This window comes from Callithrix jacchus, chromosome 13, assembly GCF_049354715.1.
Source record: "Callithrix jacchus isolate 240 chromosome 13, calJac240_pri, whole genome shotgun sequence".
Classification (NCBI taxonomy): domain Eukaryota; kingdom Metazoa; phylum Chordata; class Mammalia; order Primates; family Cebidae; genus Callithrix; species Callithrix jacchus.
In genome coordinates, this window is record NC_133514.1 from 119328876 (window position 1) to 119346490 (window position 17615).

The 17615-nt window shown below is 41.3% G+C and overlaps 1 protein-coding gene across 7 annotated transcripts in view; it reads left to right on the forward strand.

The window, feature by feature from the left end:
• Positions 1–17615, forward strand: part of ZNF236 (zinc finger protein 236) — a 161687-nt gene that overhangs the window by 80893 nt on the left and 63179 nt on the right. For all 7 annotated transcript variants that reach the window (XM_078348282.1, XM_078348280.1, XM_078348283.1 and 4 more), the window contains 5 exons: positions 19–291; positions 3542–3745; positions 13107–13248; positions 13848–14108; positions 16984–17237. In XM_078348282.1, the coding sequence (XP_078204408.1) occupies positions 19–291; positions 3542–3745; positions 13107–13248; positions 13848–14108; positions 16984–17237 (1134 nt within the window). The remainder of the gene's footprint in view (positions 1–18; positions 292–3541; positions 3746–13106; positions 13249–13847; positions 14109–16983; positions 17238–17615) is intronic.

Consider the following 17615-nt stretch of genomic DNA (forward strand, 5'->3'; position numbering starts at 1 on the left):
TGTCCTCTCCCTCCACAGGCTCAATCCGTGAGGAGAACGGTGTGCGATGGCACGTGTGTCCCTACTGCGCCAAGGAGTTCCGCAAGCCCAGCGACCTGGTGCGCCACATCCGCATCCACACCCACGAGAAGCCCTTCAAGTGCCCGCAGTGCTTCCGTGCCTTCGCCGTGAAAAGCACACTGACGGCCCACATCAAGACGCACACTGGCATCAAGGCATTCAAGTGCCAGTACTGCATGAAGAGCTTCTCCACCTCGGGCAGCCTCAAGGTGCACATCCGCCTGCACACAGGTACGACCTCAGGGCTGCGCCCATACAGCTATTGGCCACGGGGGTGCACACAGTACAGCGCACAGGTACCAAACACAGGTGTGGCACACAATACGGGCGCAGGTACTGCACACAAGTACTGCCTACACCATAGGTGTGGCTTGCAGTGCTGCACCCACACAGCCACTGCCCACAGGGACTGCACAGCGTACTGCACAAAGGTACTCAACACTGATACTGCACACAGTACCCAGCACAGCACTGTGCACAGGTACTGCACACAAGCCTACACAAGTATTGCCACAGTGACTGCATAAAGTACCGCCCACTGCACAAAATACCACCCACACCATAGGTGTGGCCTGCAGAGCTGCACCCACACAGGCACTGCCCATAGGGACTGCACACAGTTACCAAACACAGAAATCACACACAGTACCCAACACAGCACTATACGCAGGTACTGCACAAGTACTGCCTACAGGTGCTGCACACAGTACCCAACACAGCATCATGCATAAGTACTGTGCGCAAGTACTGCCCACAGGGGCGGCACACAGCACCATACATAGTACTAAACACAGTATTGCACACAGGTGTGGCCTGCAGTCCTGTACCCACCCTGGCACTGCCCACAGAGACTACACACAGGTACCACACACAAGTATGGTCTGCAGTGCTGCAACCACATGGGCACTGGTCACAGGAACTGCACAGGGTACCAAACACAGGTACTGCACACAGGTACCAAACTCAGTACCAAGCACAGTACTAAATTCAGGTACCACACACAGGTACCAAACACAGTACCACGTACAAGTACAGCCTGCAGTGCTGCACCCACACAGGTACTGCCCACAGGGACCACACAAGGTACCAAACACAGGTACTGTGCACAGGCACCAAGCACAGTACCAAATGCAGTACTGAACACAAGTACTGCACACAGTATAGTACCAAACACAGTACTGTACACAGTACCAAACACATTACTCCACACAGGTATAGCTTGTAGAGCTGCACTCAGGCACTGCCCACAGGGACCACACACAGTACCAAACATAGTATGGTATACAGGTACTGCACACAAGTATGGCCTGCAGTGCTGCACCCACACAGGTACTGACCACCAGGACTGTACACGGTACCATGCACAGGTACTGCACACAGGTACTGCACATAGTACCAAATACATATGGTATTCAACACAGTACTAAACATAATACCACACACCCAGTACCCTATGAGTACTGCCCACAGGGACTGTATACAGTACCACACACAGTACTGCACACAGTACCCCACAGAGTACTACACTTAGGTACCAAGCACAGTACTGCACACAGGTACCAAACAGTACTGCCCGCAGGTACTGTGCACAATCCCCAACATGGTACTGCATGCATGTACTGTCCACAGGGACTGCACACTGTACCACACAGTGTTGCACAGGGACTGCACACTGTACCACACAGTGTTGCACTTAGGTACCAAACACAGGTACCACATGCAGTGCTGAACAGTACTGCACACAGGCATTATGCACCGTACCAAACAGTACTGCATACAGGCATCTCACACAGTACTGCACACAAGTAGTGCATAGAAGACAAAACATAGTACAGCATACAGTACTAAACACAGTACTACACACAACTGCCCACAGGGGCTGCATACAGTACCACATACAGTACTGGACATAGTACCACATACCCAGTACTGCACTTAGGTGCTAAACACAGTATTGCACACAGGTACTGTACACAGGTACTACACACATTATTAAACAGTACTGGACACAGGCATCACCCACAGTATCAAAGACAGTACTACATACAGGCACTGTACAGAGTACCAGAGTGCTGCACATAAGTAGTGCATACAGTACCAAACACAGTACTACACACAGTACTAAACACAGTACCACACACAGGTACCACACATGGTACCAAACACAGTGGCACACGCAGCCACTGCCAGTAGGTACTGCATACAGTACTGCACACAGGTGCTGAGAAGGGATTGGGTCATGGCACCTGGGAGAGCAGTAATTAAATACTTGGAGGATGGTTTCCGTCTTTTCATCAGTACTTGTTGAGACTTTTCTGTAGGGTGGGCACGAGGCATCTACAGGTAAAGAAAACAGGTGCAACCTGATCTCCACGGAGCTAAGGATATGCTGGGGGAGGCATTAAAAACAAGCAACACTTAAAAATGAACACAGAATTGCAGAGGGTGAAAAGAGACTTCTGTTCGGATCAGATTTAGATTTAGGCTGAGTGAGCCTTTCTGAGGACACAACGCTTAGTCTCCATATGATCTGGGAAGCTCTGAAGGCTTTAGCTGGGCCAGGGGGAGGATCAGGGGCCTGTTTGTACTGAGGCTTTCTAATCAGTATTAAGGCATGAAATCTTTCATTATGGAGCTCCAAATTTTTTTAAATGATATATTTATTGAGATGTAGTTTACATATTCTAATATTTACCCTTTTAATGTATACAATTTGGAATTGTGAAGCCCACACCACTGTCTGATTTGGGAATATTTTTATAACCGCTCCCTCCTCAAAGAAACCCTGCACTCACTGGCAGTATCTCCCAAATTCCTTCAGGGATCCTCTGCTGGGCTGACCCTGTGGATGTGTTTGACAAAGCTGAAATTACTCAATTTTGTTGTATGTCTTTCTTTGAAATTTACATTTTCATTTGCTAATGAAATTATGAAACAAGGAATTATCTTCAGAAGTGGGGCACAGTAGTAAGAGGATCATTACAGGATGCTAGTACTGTTATTATCATAGTTCACAATCAGTAGCAACTACTATTTATTGTTTGTTTGCAAAATGTGAGACATTACTAAGTGCTGTTTAAACATTAGCTTACATAATCCCAGCAGCAGCCCTGGAGGCCGGTGTCCTTAAGCCACTTTCCAGATGGGGACTTGAGAGAGAGTATCCTTACATACTGTAGAATTTTTAAGAAGTACTAGTTGTTTGAATATCCATATTTTACAATTTAAGACCTTGTCCTAAAAATACTAAATGTTCTTTTTTTTATATACTTAAAATGCTCCTTTTACATGCCTTCATATCTATAATATGCACTCTATGCAAATAAGGGAAAATAATTTACCGTATCCATGAAATTATAAGCATGGCCTAATCAATTGAAGGTTCAAATCAGTATTGGAAATACTAACATTTTATGTTGGCATTTGCTGTTGAGATGTAATTTCTTGAAGTAATACTAAAATGTGATTTTATTTTTATTAGGAGTTAGACCTTTTGCTTGTCCTCACTGTGACAAAAAGTTTCGAACCTCAGGCCATAGGAAGACTCACATTGCTTCCCACTTTAAACATACGGAATTAAGGAAATTGAGGCACCAGCGAAAACCTGCAAAGGTTCGTGTTGGCAAGACGAATGCTCCAGTCCCTGACATTCCTTTGCAGGAACCAATCCTCATAACTGACTTAGGTAAGAGAGGTTGCAGGGAGTCGTTAAAATTTATCGAGTACTCTTTTCTTTGCTGTTTCATGAATTGTGTATGCAAATTATGGTCTATGTAGTTAAATAGTTTTTTAGGCCTAGTATGATTGAGATCTGTGTTAAGCCTTGTTTTGCTTTATGGGCTAGCATGTTTTACAATCAAGATCGAAATCCTGACTGTATCCAAACTGCTACTCACATTGTTTTTTAAGAGACAAATAATGTGTAAGTGAAAACAGTAGTGTAAAAGTCCTCACTGAAGAAACATTGCTGCCTTAATGGAACCATCAAAGGTGCCAAGTGGTATTTATGTGAAACATACAGTGCACTGTTGTTGTTTTCATCTTTAGGTTCTTTGTGTTATTTGGGCTACTTTAATCTTTGCATTAAAAAGGAAAAGAAAATTCTGCCTGCTTATAAGTTCTTTTTAGATTCAGTGTCATTATAACCAACCCAAACTATGATTTTGTTAATCTAGAAGGAAAACACTGCTTGTTAGTATCTTCAGAAAAGTTATTTCTGTCAGTACTAGAACAAAATTTAAGAAACCTCTACTTTTGCACCAAATCCAGGAAAAAAAAAGTTTAAGAAACCTCATTCTTAGTTTGTTTGAGCTTCTGAATGCAAAATACCACTGACTGAGCAGTTTATAAATACTAGAAGTTTACTTCTCACAGTTCTAGAGGCTGGGAAGTCTGAGATCATGTGCTAGCAGATTCAGTGTCTCCTGAGGTCTCTCCTCCTCATAGATGGTGCCTTCTGGCTATGTCCTCCCAAAGGTCCTACCTTTTACTTCCTGAATTTTGGGGAGTCACAAACATTGAGACCATAGCATTTATTAAACTCTGTATGTGAATTTATATTTTTATGCAGTTTCTGTATTTCACTACTTTCCTAGGAAAGATAATTCAATCTGTAAGCATAGTAAACAAAATGTAATTCCTTTATTCCAAAACAGTGTACAGAGAGATTTTAGATATAAATAAAAGGCCACCAATAAGATGATCAACAGCCATAAACTTGTGTGAATCTAAGAGTTTAACATCAAAATATAGAAACCAAAAAGAATTTGAAGAAGGAGGAAGTACTCAACATCTCAAGTGTAGTGAAATATCCTTAATTAGGTCAACTTAAACACACTAAAACTGAAGATTCGAGCTCATGTATGAAAAGTGTTACTTAATAGCTTTATATAATCTGTTGCCTTAAATGACACATTTTAAATATGCATGAAACAAAAGTTGATCACATTCTATGGTACAGAAAAATTTCAATAAATTCTCAGAATTTGATTTTATACAGGATATAATCTTTGATTTTAGTTCACTGAAAAACTTATATAAAATAGCCATCCAAAATTGTATTACATGAAAAGAAGGACTCAAAACAGACACTGCGTACTACAGATGGTGCGTATTATGTAAACAGATTGGATGGACCAAAGCTGTCCTAGGAAAAATTAAGACTTTTGAGTATTATTAGAAAATAAGACTGATTGAAAATAAGTAAAATATTTAACTCAAAAACTAGGAAAATTAAAAGAAGGTAGCAGAAAGGAATTAATACAGCAGTTCCCAACTTTTTTGTTATCTGGGACTAGTTTTGCAGAAGACAATTTTTCCACAGATGGGGGGTTGCGTGGGGGAATGGTTTCAGGGTAAAGCTGTTCCACTTAGATCATCAGACATTAGATTCTCAGAAGGAGCATGCAGCCTAGATCTCTCACATGCACAGTTCACAATAGGGTTCACACTCCTATGAGAATCACAGTTCACAGTAGAGCTCCCTCTCCTATGAGAATCTAATGCGCTGCTGATCTGACAGGAGGCAGAGCTCAGGTGGTAAAGCTCACTTACCTGCTGCTCACCTCCTGCTGCCTGGCCCAGTTACTAACAGGTGACCTGGAGCTTGGGGACCCATGAATTCATACATATAATGGACTTGAAGATAGAAGACAAAAAAATGAACAGAATAATAGATGCCTGGTCACCAAGAAAACATAATATTAGGAATGAGAAAGAAGTTGTAAGCACAGATACAAATGAGGTAACAATTGTTTGCAAATAGTCTACAACTTTTTGCTAATATATTTGAAAATTTTGATGAAATGAATCTTTTCTAGAATAATATACTTGGTAGAACTGACTGTAGAAGAAATAGAATACTCCAAAATACACAACAAATTGGCAAGATAGTGAAAGATCTCCAAAATATCAGCATGGCTGGGTATGGTGGCTCACGCCTGTGATCCTAGCACTTTGGAAGGCCAAGGTGGGTGGATCACTTGAGGTCAGGAGTTTGAGACAAGCCTGGCCAACATGGCAAAACCCCATCTCTACTACAGATACAAAAATTAGCCAGGCATGGTTGCAGGCACCTCTAATCCCAGCTACTCGAGAGGCTGAGGCAGGAGAATGGCTTGAACTCAGGAGGCAGAGGTTGCAACCAAGATCGCACCACTGCCCTCCAGCCTGGGCAAGAGCGAAACTGTCTCAAAAAAAAAAAAAATCTGATAATTTTATATATGAATTATACTAAGCTTCCTAGGAACTATAATTATTATCATATTTAACTGTTTTTGAGCATAGAATGGGATCAAAACCCCACAGTAGCTTAGAATACTTTCATATCCTTGTCTAGTTTTGGTTGCTCAAGAATGAAACAACAGACCAGTTTCTTCTTCCAGGTTGCTGAAAATCAAGTTATACACCCCTGGGTTTCTTGACTTCAAGTTTATGAATCTTCAGTTGAGTTAGAGTCTTGACTTTTCAGAAATTTGTCAGGGTTGAAATGGGATATATTTTACTTATTGGCTTCACAGATGCTTGTATCTTAAACCAGATAGTGGCAGTTGACTTCTTTGGTTTAGGCTGACTGGGACACATGAGGGAAATGATTCCTAGAGGGCGCTTCATACTGTAAGTTATAAAATACTGTAGCTTTGTCTTATGCTTAGTTCTTTTGTTATTTATTTTTGTGTTCATCTCTTCTCTCAGACTCTGGGCCCCATAGAGGCTACAGAAAAGACTTGGCTGTCATAACCTTTGGGGGACAAGAGTTTGATAAAAAACATGATAAGAAGAGGTTTTAGCATAGAATACTTAGTTATTTGACTTAGTTGGGAGATGAGATCTTCGGGTTCAGTGTACTTACTCAAAATGCAGTATGTTTTACACTGAGACTGTCCTTTTAAACAGCATTAGAATACGTTAAAAATACTATGCCAAGTAATTAATTCTCTGATTATTAAGGAAGCACTTTTGCGTGGTATCGTACATTTGGTCATAAATTTTTAGAAACTTATAGAGTTACATGGGAACTAAAACATTTTCCTTCCAAACTTTCCTGCATTCCCTGTTCTTCATTTTTGTGGATGTAACAACTAGGGTCTAGAGAGAATTGCTGACTTTGCTTGTGGGTCGTACAGCTGGCTTGTTTCACGGTGGACCTAGAATCTGGGTCTTCTGACTTGTAGACTAGGGTTCAGTTTCATCTACAATTCACTTCCTTCCACAGCCACTTCCATAGTCCTGCTGAGCACGGAATTATGGAAGAGCACACTGTGATTTTCAGATAGTATAATAATTATATCTTGGTGTAAGTACTATTAGTCCTTATGTAACTTGGATATTATATATTTTATGACATTGTAGCAATTGCATTTCATTGGATACTCTCTTTGTTATGCTTGTTCCTTCAAGCTAAGGAACTGAATTTTCAATGTGCTGTCTGAGGAAGTATTGGAGACATGTAATTATAATATTTTGATCTGGAGCTCCTTCTGGATTTTAAAATCATATATATGACATGTCTGTTTTAACTATTTTTCTATATTATGTGGCTTTATGTGAATAATGTCACCATTTTTTCATTTTGCTTAGCATAAATGTTTGAAATATCTTTCCTTTGATGTGAGCCAGGCTTTGGTTGTCTGTTATTCTAAATGTCAAGGATGTAATGATGGATCTTTCAAGTTTATTTTTGATGTATTAATCCTATTAATATACTTGCTTGTCATCTTAATACAAGTACTTGTAAACCCATTGTCCAACCTTGTATACACATTTATGAGATATACTCATGTTTGATGTATGATACGTGTCGTGTTCACATTTTTCTTGAGGGTTTACATGCTGTTACTATGTGCAATACTGTATATAAAAGCTGTGGTAAGAATAGTTGTATTTCCCCCAGGCAGCCTACAGGATGAAGCTTTTGCTTCTGTTATTATAGAAGGAATTTTAGGATGCTTTAAGAACATTTCTTGTTTCTTTTTCAGGTGTTAATTAACTAAAATTTATTCATGCCTTTCTCTAAGATAAGTAGTTTCTTTGTATAAGAAAGAAACATGTCAAAGGACTGATAATATAGTAGAAATGATTAATATAGGACTTTTTATGTATGTTTAATTTCTCATTAATTTTTTTTCTTCAAAGTTTGAGACCTCATAATTAGCCTAACTTTGATCAGAACTTTGTATTTAAGATTAGTAAAGGTGAAAAATACAGCACTCGAAAAATGAGCCTATTATTTTACTTCTTTTCTGGCTCAAAGAAGAAACATCCTTTTCCCTCACCACAAGGGCTCAGAGTCTTCTAGGGTTCTGTTCCAAAGTACACATACCGAGCTACAACCCCCACGGGGTACAGTTCCATGTCTGGGGAGAAATAACTAAGATAACAGTTGTATATAGTAGGATTATTCATCACAATATTGTTTATGATAGTGAAAAGTTAGAAGCAATCAAAATATTCCTCAAAAGTATGATGAACAAACCTTGGTGCCATGGAGTTCTGTGCAGACATCCAAAGAATGATGGAGATGAGGTCATATGTCATGACGTGGGAAGATGTTAACGTGTCTGTACTAAGCATAGCAGGTAATTACAGAACTGCATGTGTGGCTGATCTCACTTACGTTCATGTGTAATTTGTTTTTTTCTTAGAGTATACACTACACTGAATTTTGATTTTTTTGAGAGACGTTACTGTGCAATTTCCTTTTGTGTGTGTGTGTGTCTTTTTATGGTATTCTGAATTATTTGAGAAGGGGCCACATGAGTTGGAGGTTGCATAAGAGTGGTTTGGATAAGGAATTGGAGAAAGTAATTCAGTTCATGGAGTCCCAGCAGGACTGGGAAGGACTGAAGACAGATGATCTAATAGACTGGGAGATGGAAGACAGGCTAAGACACTAGCCTAGGGTTCATCTGACTCAAAAAGTGGATAGGAGGAAGCATGAGAGAGCTCTGAGGGCTATAGCTCGGTGCAGCTGTGGAAAGGAAACGATGAACTGTGCGTTCTGGGAAGTTGCTTATGCTGGAGCACTTGCTCACTGTGCAGTGTGGGTTCCAGAAGCCACGGGAGAAAGTGTAGGAAGGAGATTGGGAGACTTGTGGGCTGTCTGCTGCATAGATGGATGCTGGGGGCACCCTGCAGCAGGATGGGGAATAGTACAGAGAGGAGAGTGGTCCCTGGGCCTCCTTAGGGCTCAGAGCGGTGAGGCCTGGTGTGATCTCAGGGTGGAGGTCTCCAGATCAGAATCTGGTATCAGTTCGCTTCAGTTCTTCAGTAAAGGCTAGAGCACCAGCATCAGGGGCTGGGTCTGCTGGTGGGGTTTGTCTGTGTAAAGGGGCTAAATCAGGTGTAGCCTGAAGCCTGGACTACTCTTGGGAAAGCACATGGAATGAGCTTAGTGTCTGCTTGCAGAGCTCCAGGGAGAGACTCACCTGCAACCCTAACGCCTTACGGAAGTCAGCTCGGACTAGTTGGTAGCCCTTCTTTCCCTCTCATAAGACATAATGTCTTTTGGCGTGGGAAATGGCAAGAGCAATGTTGGGCTTTTCTATTTGTGAAGTGTCTTGTTTTCTTCCCCCTGGATACAGATGTAAGACAACCATTGGAGGGTTCTTACTTTTTAAAAATGACTTTGTGAATTTGCAATTCCTAGTTTACCTACTTCCATGAATTTATGTACTTAGCTGCTTGAAGTAATTTCACTTTGCTGCATCTTTTTTCTTGCTTTTGTTTTGTGTATTACATATCTAATAAACGATATAAATTTTTCCAATATTTCTGTATTATATAATTCATTTTAGTGGTGGGAAGAGTTTTTAAATTTTTTTTCTTTTTTTGAGGCAGAGTCTGTCTCACTCTGTCATCCAGGCTGAAGCGCAGTGGTGCAATCATGGCTCACTGCAACCTCTGCCTCCCGGATTCAAGCATTTCTCCTGTCTTAGCCTCCAGAATAGCTGGGATTACAGGTGTCCACCACCACGCCCGGCTAATTGTTTGTATTTTAGTAGAGACGGAGTTTCATCATATTGGTCAGGCTGGTCTCAAACTCCTGACCACAGGTGATCCACCTTCCTTGGCCTCCCAAAGTGCTGGGATTATATGTGTGAGCCACCACGCCCAGCTGAGTTTTTAAAATTTTTATTTTTATTTTAAAATTCATTCCATTTAGTTTAACAAGGAGCAAGAAAATGGCTTATTAAATATTAGTTGGAGTTTATAATTTTAATTAACTTTATGCTAATAGTTGTTGAAGCTGTCTGTATAAAATTCTAAGTGATTGTTTCTGCTACCACAGTAGTTGCTGTCATGCATCACCACAGAGGCCCTCTGAGATGGGCACTTGAAATATGAAGTTTTATAAGCTTAGTTAGTGCTCTTTTTAGTTGCCATTTTGAAGAATAGTCCTATTAGTTTTCTGTTCACCTTTGAGGGTAATTCTTCTAAGAACCTCACATAGTTCCCTAAACACATGGGAGTCCAATAAATGTTGACCATAAGATGATAAATAAATGACCTTGGTTTGAACTGTGCATTCCTCTTTCCTTCTCTGTGTAGGGATACACACTGAGAACGGGTCAATTTCTTCAGTCATGCTTATGTATCCTCTTAACCGCAGGTGGTAGGTGGGCTCAGAGCTATGTCAGTGATTACCATGGAAGTCCCAGGCTCAAGAAGCTGAAAGCCTGGTAGAATGGGGAAAAGACATGAGGACAAGCAGTGACTGGCACAGAAGCGGAACTAAGATGCAGAGATGGGAAATCCAGGACACAGCAAGAGTGTGAAGATACAGAGGGACATGGCGGATGGGGTGTTGAGTGCCATGCCAGACAGTCATAGCAGTTAAATACTTGGTGGTGTGCTGCAGAAGGCATTTGAGTAAACTACCATTGGGATCATAGCTTACTTTAGTCAACTAGATGTTTTTCTGCCAGTGTTATGAGAATAACTGAATGTTCATTGAGCAAGCTAGCTAGCTAGTGAAGTCTTAAATGTTTGTGGCAATAGGGACACATATAAGTCTAGGGGACTCCTTGACAGAGAGAACCTGGGTCCAGGGTTAGCCATCAGTGTTTTTGAGAACCAGGCATGGCATTCAGTCTGCATGTCACAGCATGTGTATCCTGGGGAAGGTGGTAGTTGTGTACTGGATGCCTGCATTTTCTCTTTCTTTTTTTCATTTCTTGAGATGGAGTCTTAGTCTGTCACCTAGGCTAGAGTACGCTGGCACGATCTTGGCTTACTGCAACCTCTCTCTCCCAGGTTCAAGTGATTCTCCTGCCTCAGCTTCACGAGTAGCTGGGACTACAGGTGTGTGCCACCACAACTGGCTAATTTATATATATATATATTTTTTAAGTAGAGACGGGGTTTCTCTGTGTTGGCTAGGCCGATCTCAAACTCCTGACCTCAGGCGATCATCCACCTTGGCCTCCTGAAGTGCTGGAATTATAGGCGTGAGCCACCGTGCCCAGCCTTCAGTTTTCTCTTTTGAGCAGGACGAGTTGTGAGGAAACAGTGAGGCTGTGCTGTCAAGCACAGGGTGGTGTCAGAGTGGCCTGGAGAGAGGTCTTTGACATAGCTCTTTTGGTCCAGAAGGCTTGTGAGATGAGAAAAGCCTTGGCAGTCTTAAGGGTTGTGCTGTGTGGATTATATATACAAATCACAAGGGAGGGTTCTGAATACTTTCTGAAAAATAGGTAAGGTTCTGATGCAAGCATCAGGAATCATAGGTGAATTTCCTTAAGTCTGATAATGAACGAGGTGAAACTGGTTGGGCTGTCAAATTCCCTCCAGCTTTGTAACTGTTTTGCTGTTATTCGAGATTGGCGGCAGTGGGAAACAAGGGAAGATTCAAGATAAGAGACATTGGAGCAGTGTTGATCACCAGGACTGTCAGATGCGGAGTACAAGACGGGGAAGGGAGCTCTCTGAGGCCCAGGGCTCCCCAGCCTTGGAGACCAGGAGAAGACTGTTCCAGGCTTGCCACTAGGAAAGCTGGGAGAAATAGGTCTTAGGGGAAAAAATTGAAATGGAATCTATTTCTGTGGAAAGTCAGGAGAGAAGATATTTCTCATGTATGTTAAGAGGTACATCATGCTACTCATTGCATAGAAGTTAAGGTGCGACTGAGGGAGGAGAGAGGACTGGGAGTGGAGAGCTGTGGGCAGAGGACAGAGTCTTGGCCAGCGCCTCCTTGTCTGTGCAGGAGGAGGAGCAGCCCAAGGCTGATGGAGGACTGATTGTGTACCTCTTCCTCTTGTGTACCTTAAAAATCCCAAGGGACTTTTAAGGATTTCAAAAGTTTACCCCTACGTTTGTCCTGAATTGCTGATACAATGCAGTAGCTTGATCAAGTCGTGTTTATTAGCTGGTCGACTGGAAGGAATTTGTTACTTAGTAAATGTATTTAAAACCTGAAAGGTTTAAGTTAGTAATTCTGTTATTTGTAGATCTACAAATAACAAAAGACATCTTTATGGTTAATAACAAAGGATATCTTCTGTTCTAAAATGGTTAGTGTTTCACAGATGCCGTTAGTGATATCCGTGAAAACGCTAACCATTGTATAGCAGAAGATCATGTTAGAATCACTTTGGTTTTGAGTGTATTATAGTACCTACTGTGCAGTATTCATGCTGAAGAAACAAGGTATTTAAATCCTGCTTAACCTGAATTGTGGACGTAGTTGTGTAAATTCCATGTCAATAAATGCCCATATAGAAAGTAAATGTAGGAATTCATTATAAATTGGCTGTGGCATCAAGGGAAGTAATTGTGACGAGATATTTCTCATGTTGAAAAAATGAGGAACATTAATATATATTAATTTTATAATGTTTATATTAATTATAATGTTATACATATATTAATTTATGTTTTCCCATAGGTATTCTTTGAATAGCCAGTTTCCAGCAATTAAAATAACATAGTTGCAACATTAGAATCTAACTTACCAGAATTTTCATCTTCTGGGTAAAACATATGCCTTGTGACATTTAATTTTATTACTAGCCTTGACAGTGAATTATGTCTGCTTTTCTTTTGGTTTGTAGGTCTTATCCAGCCCATTCCAAAAAACCAGTTTTTCCAAAGCTATTTTAATAATAATTTTGTAAATGAAGCAGATAGACCATACAAGTGTTTTTACTGTCATCGTGCATATAAAAAATCTTGCCACCTTAAACAACACATCAGGTAAGGTCACAGATTCACAGATGGAAATTTAGTATCAGTAAACTGACTTGGTGACCTGATGACTTAGGATGGTAGCATTAGCTTTTGGTATTTAAGATGTCACATTTGCCTCCAAAATATTTATTGGTAATTAATGTTTTTATTCTTTAATGTCTTCACTAAACTGTTTTACCCAGAAATTGCCACTGGATTTTATATATATGCCCGTTTAAATTTCACTGTGCAATTTCCAAGAAATATCGAAGTATTTGGTTGACTTTATTAGACTTCTGTTTATGTTTTTCAGATATATTTATCAGAGTTTAGATTAATTCTGAGTGCTAGCCACAGTGAAAGGGAAGTTGAACCTTAATCATGAGGGACAGTGTGATATCACGAAAAAAGTAGAGAACTTAGAAAAAGCCCTGGCTTCTAGCTTCGTCTATCGTGTGACTTCAGCACTGAGTCTCAGGCCTCCTCATCCGTAAGATGTGGAGAGCCATGGCATTGCTGCTTAGCTGTAAAGGACGTGATGACCAAGTGAAGTGAAGTGCCTTCTAGTCACCAAGCACTATACAAGGGTAAGAAACTCACTCATTAAAATGTTTATTTCTTTTAAGATCCCATACAGGTGAAAAACCTTTTAAATGCTCTCAGTGTGGAAGAGGCTTTGTTTCTGCGGGCGTGCTCAAAGCGCATGTCCGAACACACACGGGACTGAAATCTTTCAAGTGTCTGCTATGTAATGGGGCTTTCACTACTGGTGGCAGCTTACGGCGACACATGGGAATTCACAACGACCTTCGTCCGTATATGTGTCCCTATTGCCAAAAAACATTTAAGACTTCACTAAATTGCAAAAAGCACATGAAAACCCACAGGTGGGTATAATTCTGTTGGTCACTTGTTATCATCTTTATAATTCCCAGAAGATGGTAGGGAGTGTTTTTAGGAAATAACTGTCTTTGATTCTTACATTATTATTTCTAGCTCGTAGTATATGGGTTCAGAAAACTTAAGTATTAGTATCTGAGGATCTAATGGGAGCCATAGACTGAAGCATTAACATTTTGATTTTTAATTTAAAAATGAAGTAGTTTCTGTTGGGCTCAGTGCTTTGTAAGCTCTCTTTTAAAGCTGTTCGTTGATAATCAGATGAAATGCTAGACTGTGTCTGGTATAGTCAGCTAGTGAGTATTTCAGAAAAGAGAATCTTAGAGGATCCTATGATTTCGAGGCATGTCATCAGCAAATCTGAGTGGTAATTATTCTGTGTTGTTGACTTTAAAGAACAACGTGTTTTAGATATTCCATAAACTCTTCATTCAGCCTAGCTTATATTTTCACGATTGGAAGGCTAGCTCATCTCTACATGGATGTAATCCAGAAGAGATACATTTCTGACTCATGCTGGGGCCTATTGGATGAGTATTTCTGTGAAGCCACAGAATTCTGCGTGGTACTGTAAAAGGTGGGTAGGGTGACCACAGCCCAGGAGATGTGAAAGTGAGTCGCAAGGCCTAAAGCAGCTGCCCGGGGACATTTGCTTTCAGACAGCACTTTAACCCAGATATGTCTGCCTGGATGTTCCCTACAAAGCAAAACCCTAAATGTTAGAATAAGTTAACTGCAGTAGTGTGTTTTGATACCATTGACCCGAATGCCTAAGCACCCTCAACAGAATTGACATTTTTGATTTCGGCATCATTGATTGTTTAGCCGAGATATTTATCTGCTGCTTGAGACCACCTAGGGAGTGTGGTGGTGTTGTATAGTGGACTCCTGTCAATTCCATATCCAGTTATACTTCACTGCATTGTGTGGAGGGTATCCTGTGCAGGGCACTGCACGTGTTTGGGAACTGGGGAACTCGGGGGCACACTGATGTTGAGGATGTTTGTGTTTCTGCTCACTGCAGGAGGATGACGGGTCCCCAGTTGGCCCAAGAGCTTACTGTGCTAACAGGAATGGAGCTTGGGCACTCGCTTGCTCAGTGGAATGTTAAATCTTTTTCAGTCAGGAAACCAGCTTTTCCCAATGTACTTTTTGTGGTAGTATTGGGAATATGAGTTTCAGACCCTTGTTTCCAGTGACCTTGTTTCCGGACCTAGTGACCAGTGATGTAATTGTGGGGTCACCTTTATTAAGTGGTGTATTGCGTGGCCCTTGTTTGTCATTAGTTTCGAGGGACATGTGCAGGAGATGGGTGTGTAGCTTTGAGAAGACATTGAGCAGATCAGCCTGTCATTGCAGAGCTGCACTGCTTTGCTTTTACAGATTGTGTGCACCTGGAATCTGCCTACAAGGAGAGCAGCCAGCTGCTGTTTCATTCCTTTGTTTGAATTGTTGGGAATTCCCAAAATACCACATATACTCATATTAAAGATAGGTAAAGAAGGTTAGTTACTATAGTAGCATTTATGGGAAAAAACAGAGAACCAGGGAAACAAACAGAAAACAAGCCTCCATCAGTTAGCATGTGACACACATGTGCTTAGGGTAGAGTGGCTTCTGCAGCTCCTGCCGCCACTGCACTGCTGTGTGGAAGCATCACGGTGGAGGTGTGGGTGAAGAAAAAGTGTCATATTCTGACACTTTTCTATTATGTGAGACATTTTTCTTCTCCTTTCCACAGTAAAAGTAGTTACAAATTTTCTATTTTGGACATTAGAAAAGAGGGAAAATTTTGTTTGGAACTGAGAATGAAATTTTGATCAGGCAGATTCCTAAGACACTGGAGCAGAGCCCGTGACGCAGCTTGTATGCAGAGGCAGAAGAGAGGACCAGGCGGCCCTTTGTTTTTTTGTGTTTTTTGTTTGTTTGAGACAGAGTCTTGCTCTGTTGCCCAGGCTGGAGTGCCGTGGCACAGTCTTGGCTCACTGCAGCCTCCACCTCCTGGATTCAGGCGATTCTCCTGCCTCAGCCTCTTGAGTAGCTGGGACTACAGGCATGTGCCACCATATCCTGCTAATTGTTGTATTTTTAGTAGAGATGGTGTTTCACCTTGTTGGCCGTGCTGGTCTTGAACTCCTGACCTCAGGTGATCTGCCCGCCTCAGCCTCCTAAAGTGCTGGGATTGCAAATGTGGCCACCACGCCCAGCCTGTTAGCCAGTTGATTGTGTGAGGTTTTTTTTCTTTTTTTTCAAGTTCTCAATTCATTGCTGAATTCATTGTTCATCTCTTCCTTTGAAAGAGAAATTGTTGACTTCGATGACTATGTACTGGATACATTTTGTGGATGTAAATGTTGCTGCAAGCAGCATTTGGATCATTGGTCCCATAAAATGCCTGTGGCCCAGGCCGTGAGATAGCAGGTGATGAGGCTGGACCCTCTCTGTTTGTGCACCACATGTGTTGTCGTATTTAGATTAGTCTAGAAGGGTGTCATCTTGGTACAGTTATTTTTCTGAATACCTTAGACTCATTGCAGAACTTGAGTTGGGAGAGTTTAACTTTTAAACACGTGACATCTTTTTAATGTTTTTAAGCTGTTAGGCATTTGGGTGGGTGTTGTCCTTCATCCTCCCTTTGTGCCTCGTGTCTTGTAGCTGGTGGAAGCGCTTACAGATAAGGCAAACGAGCTCTCTTCAGAGTTACTAATGGTGTTCGGTTTCTGCCTGTATTGCCATCAAGACTTCAAGATGAAATCATTAATAGAAAATGTTCTTTAATCAATGACAACTTTCTCACTGTAGTAGCCCACACAAGTAACCTTTGACAGCATCTAATCTGATGAACTGTTTATTTTTCTGAAGATATGAACTTGCCCAGCAGCTCCAACAGCATCAGCAGGCAGCCTCGATAGATGCCAGCACTGTGGACCAGCAGAGCATGCAGGCCTCCACCCAGATGCAGGTGGAGATCGAGAGCGACGAGCTGCCGCAGACAGCGGAGGTGGTCGCAGCGAACGCTGAGGCCATGCTAGACCTGGAGCCTCAGCACGTGGTGGGCACAGAGGAAGCAGGGCTGGGCCAGCAGTTGGCAGATCAGCCCCTGGAAGCAGATGAAGGTAAATGTTTAACTCTGAGTGATCCTGACGGAGTTTTGCAGCCTTTCCCACTCATTCCAGTCCATCGGTGTCTCCCATTGCTGACTTTTAAAACGATATGTGCTGTGTGTGAGACAGAGACTGAATTCAGTATTTTATCATTTAAAATGTATTTATTCAGTATTTATATCATTCCACATGCTCTTAAATTGGATCGTTACTTTTCAATTAGATCTTTACTCTTCAATTGTATTAACTTTCTTAGGTCAAGGTCTTTTTTTAAAAACAAAAACATAAAGTGATTGGACTTTTTGTTAGGAAATATTTGAAATCTTATTAGGAAGTATTTGAAAGCTTAAGACTACAGCAAAATCTATTGTCCTTATTTTGATATAGATG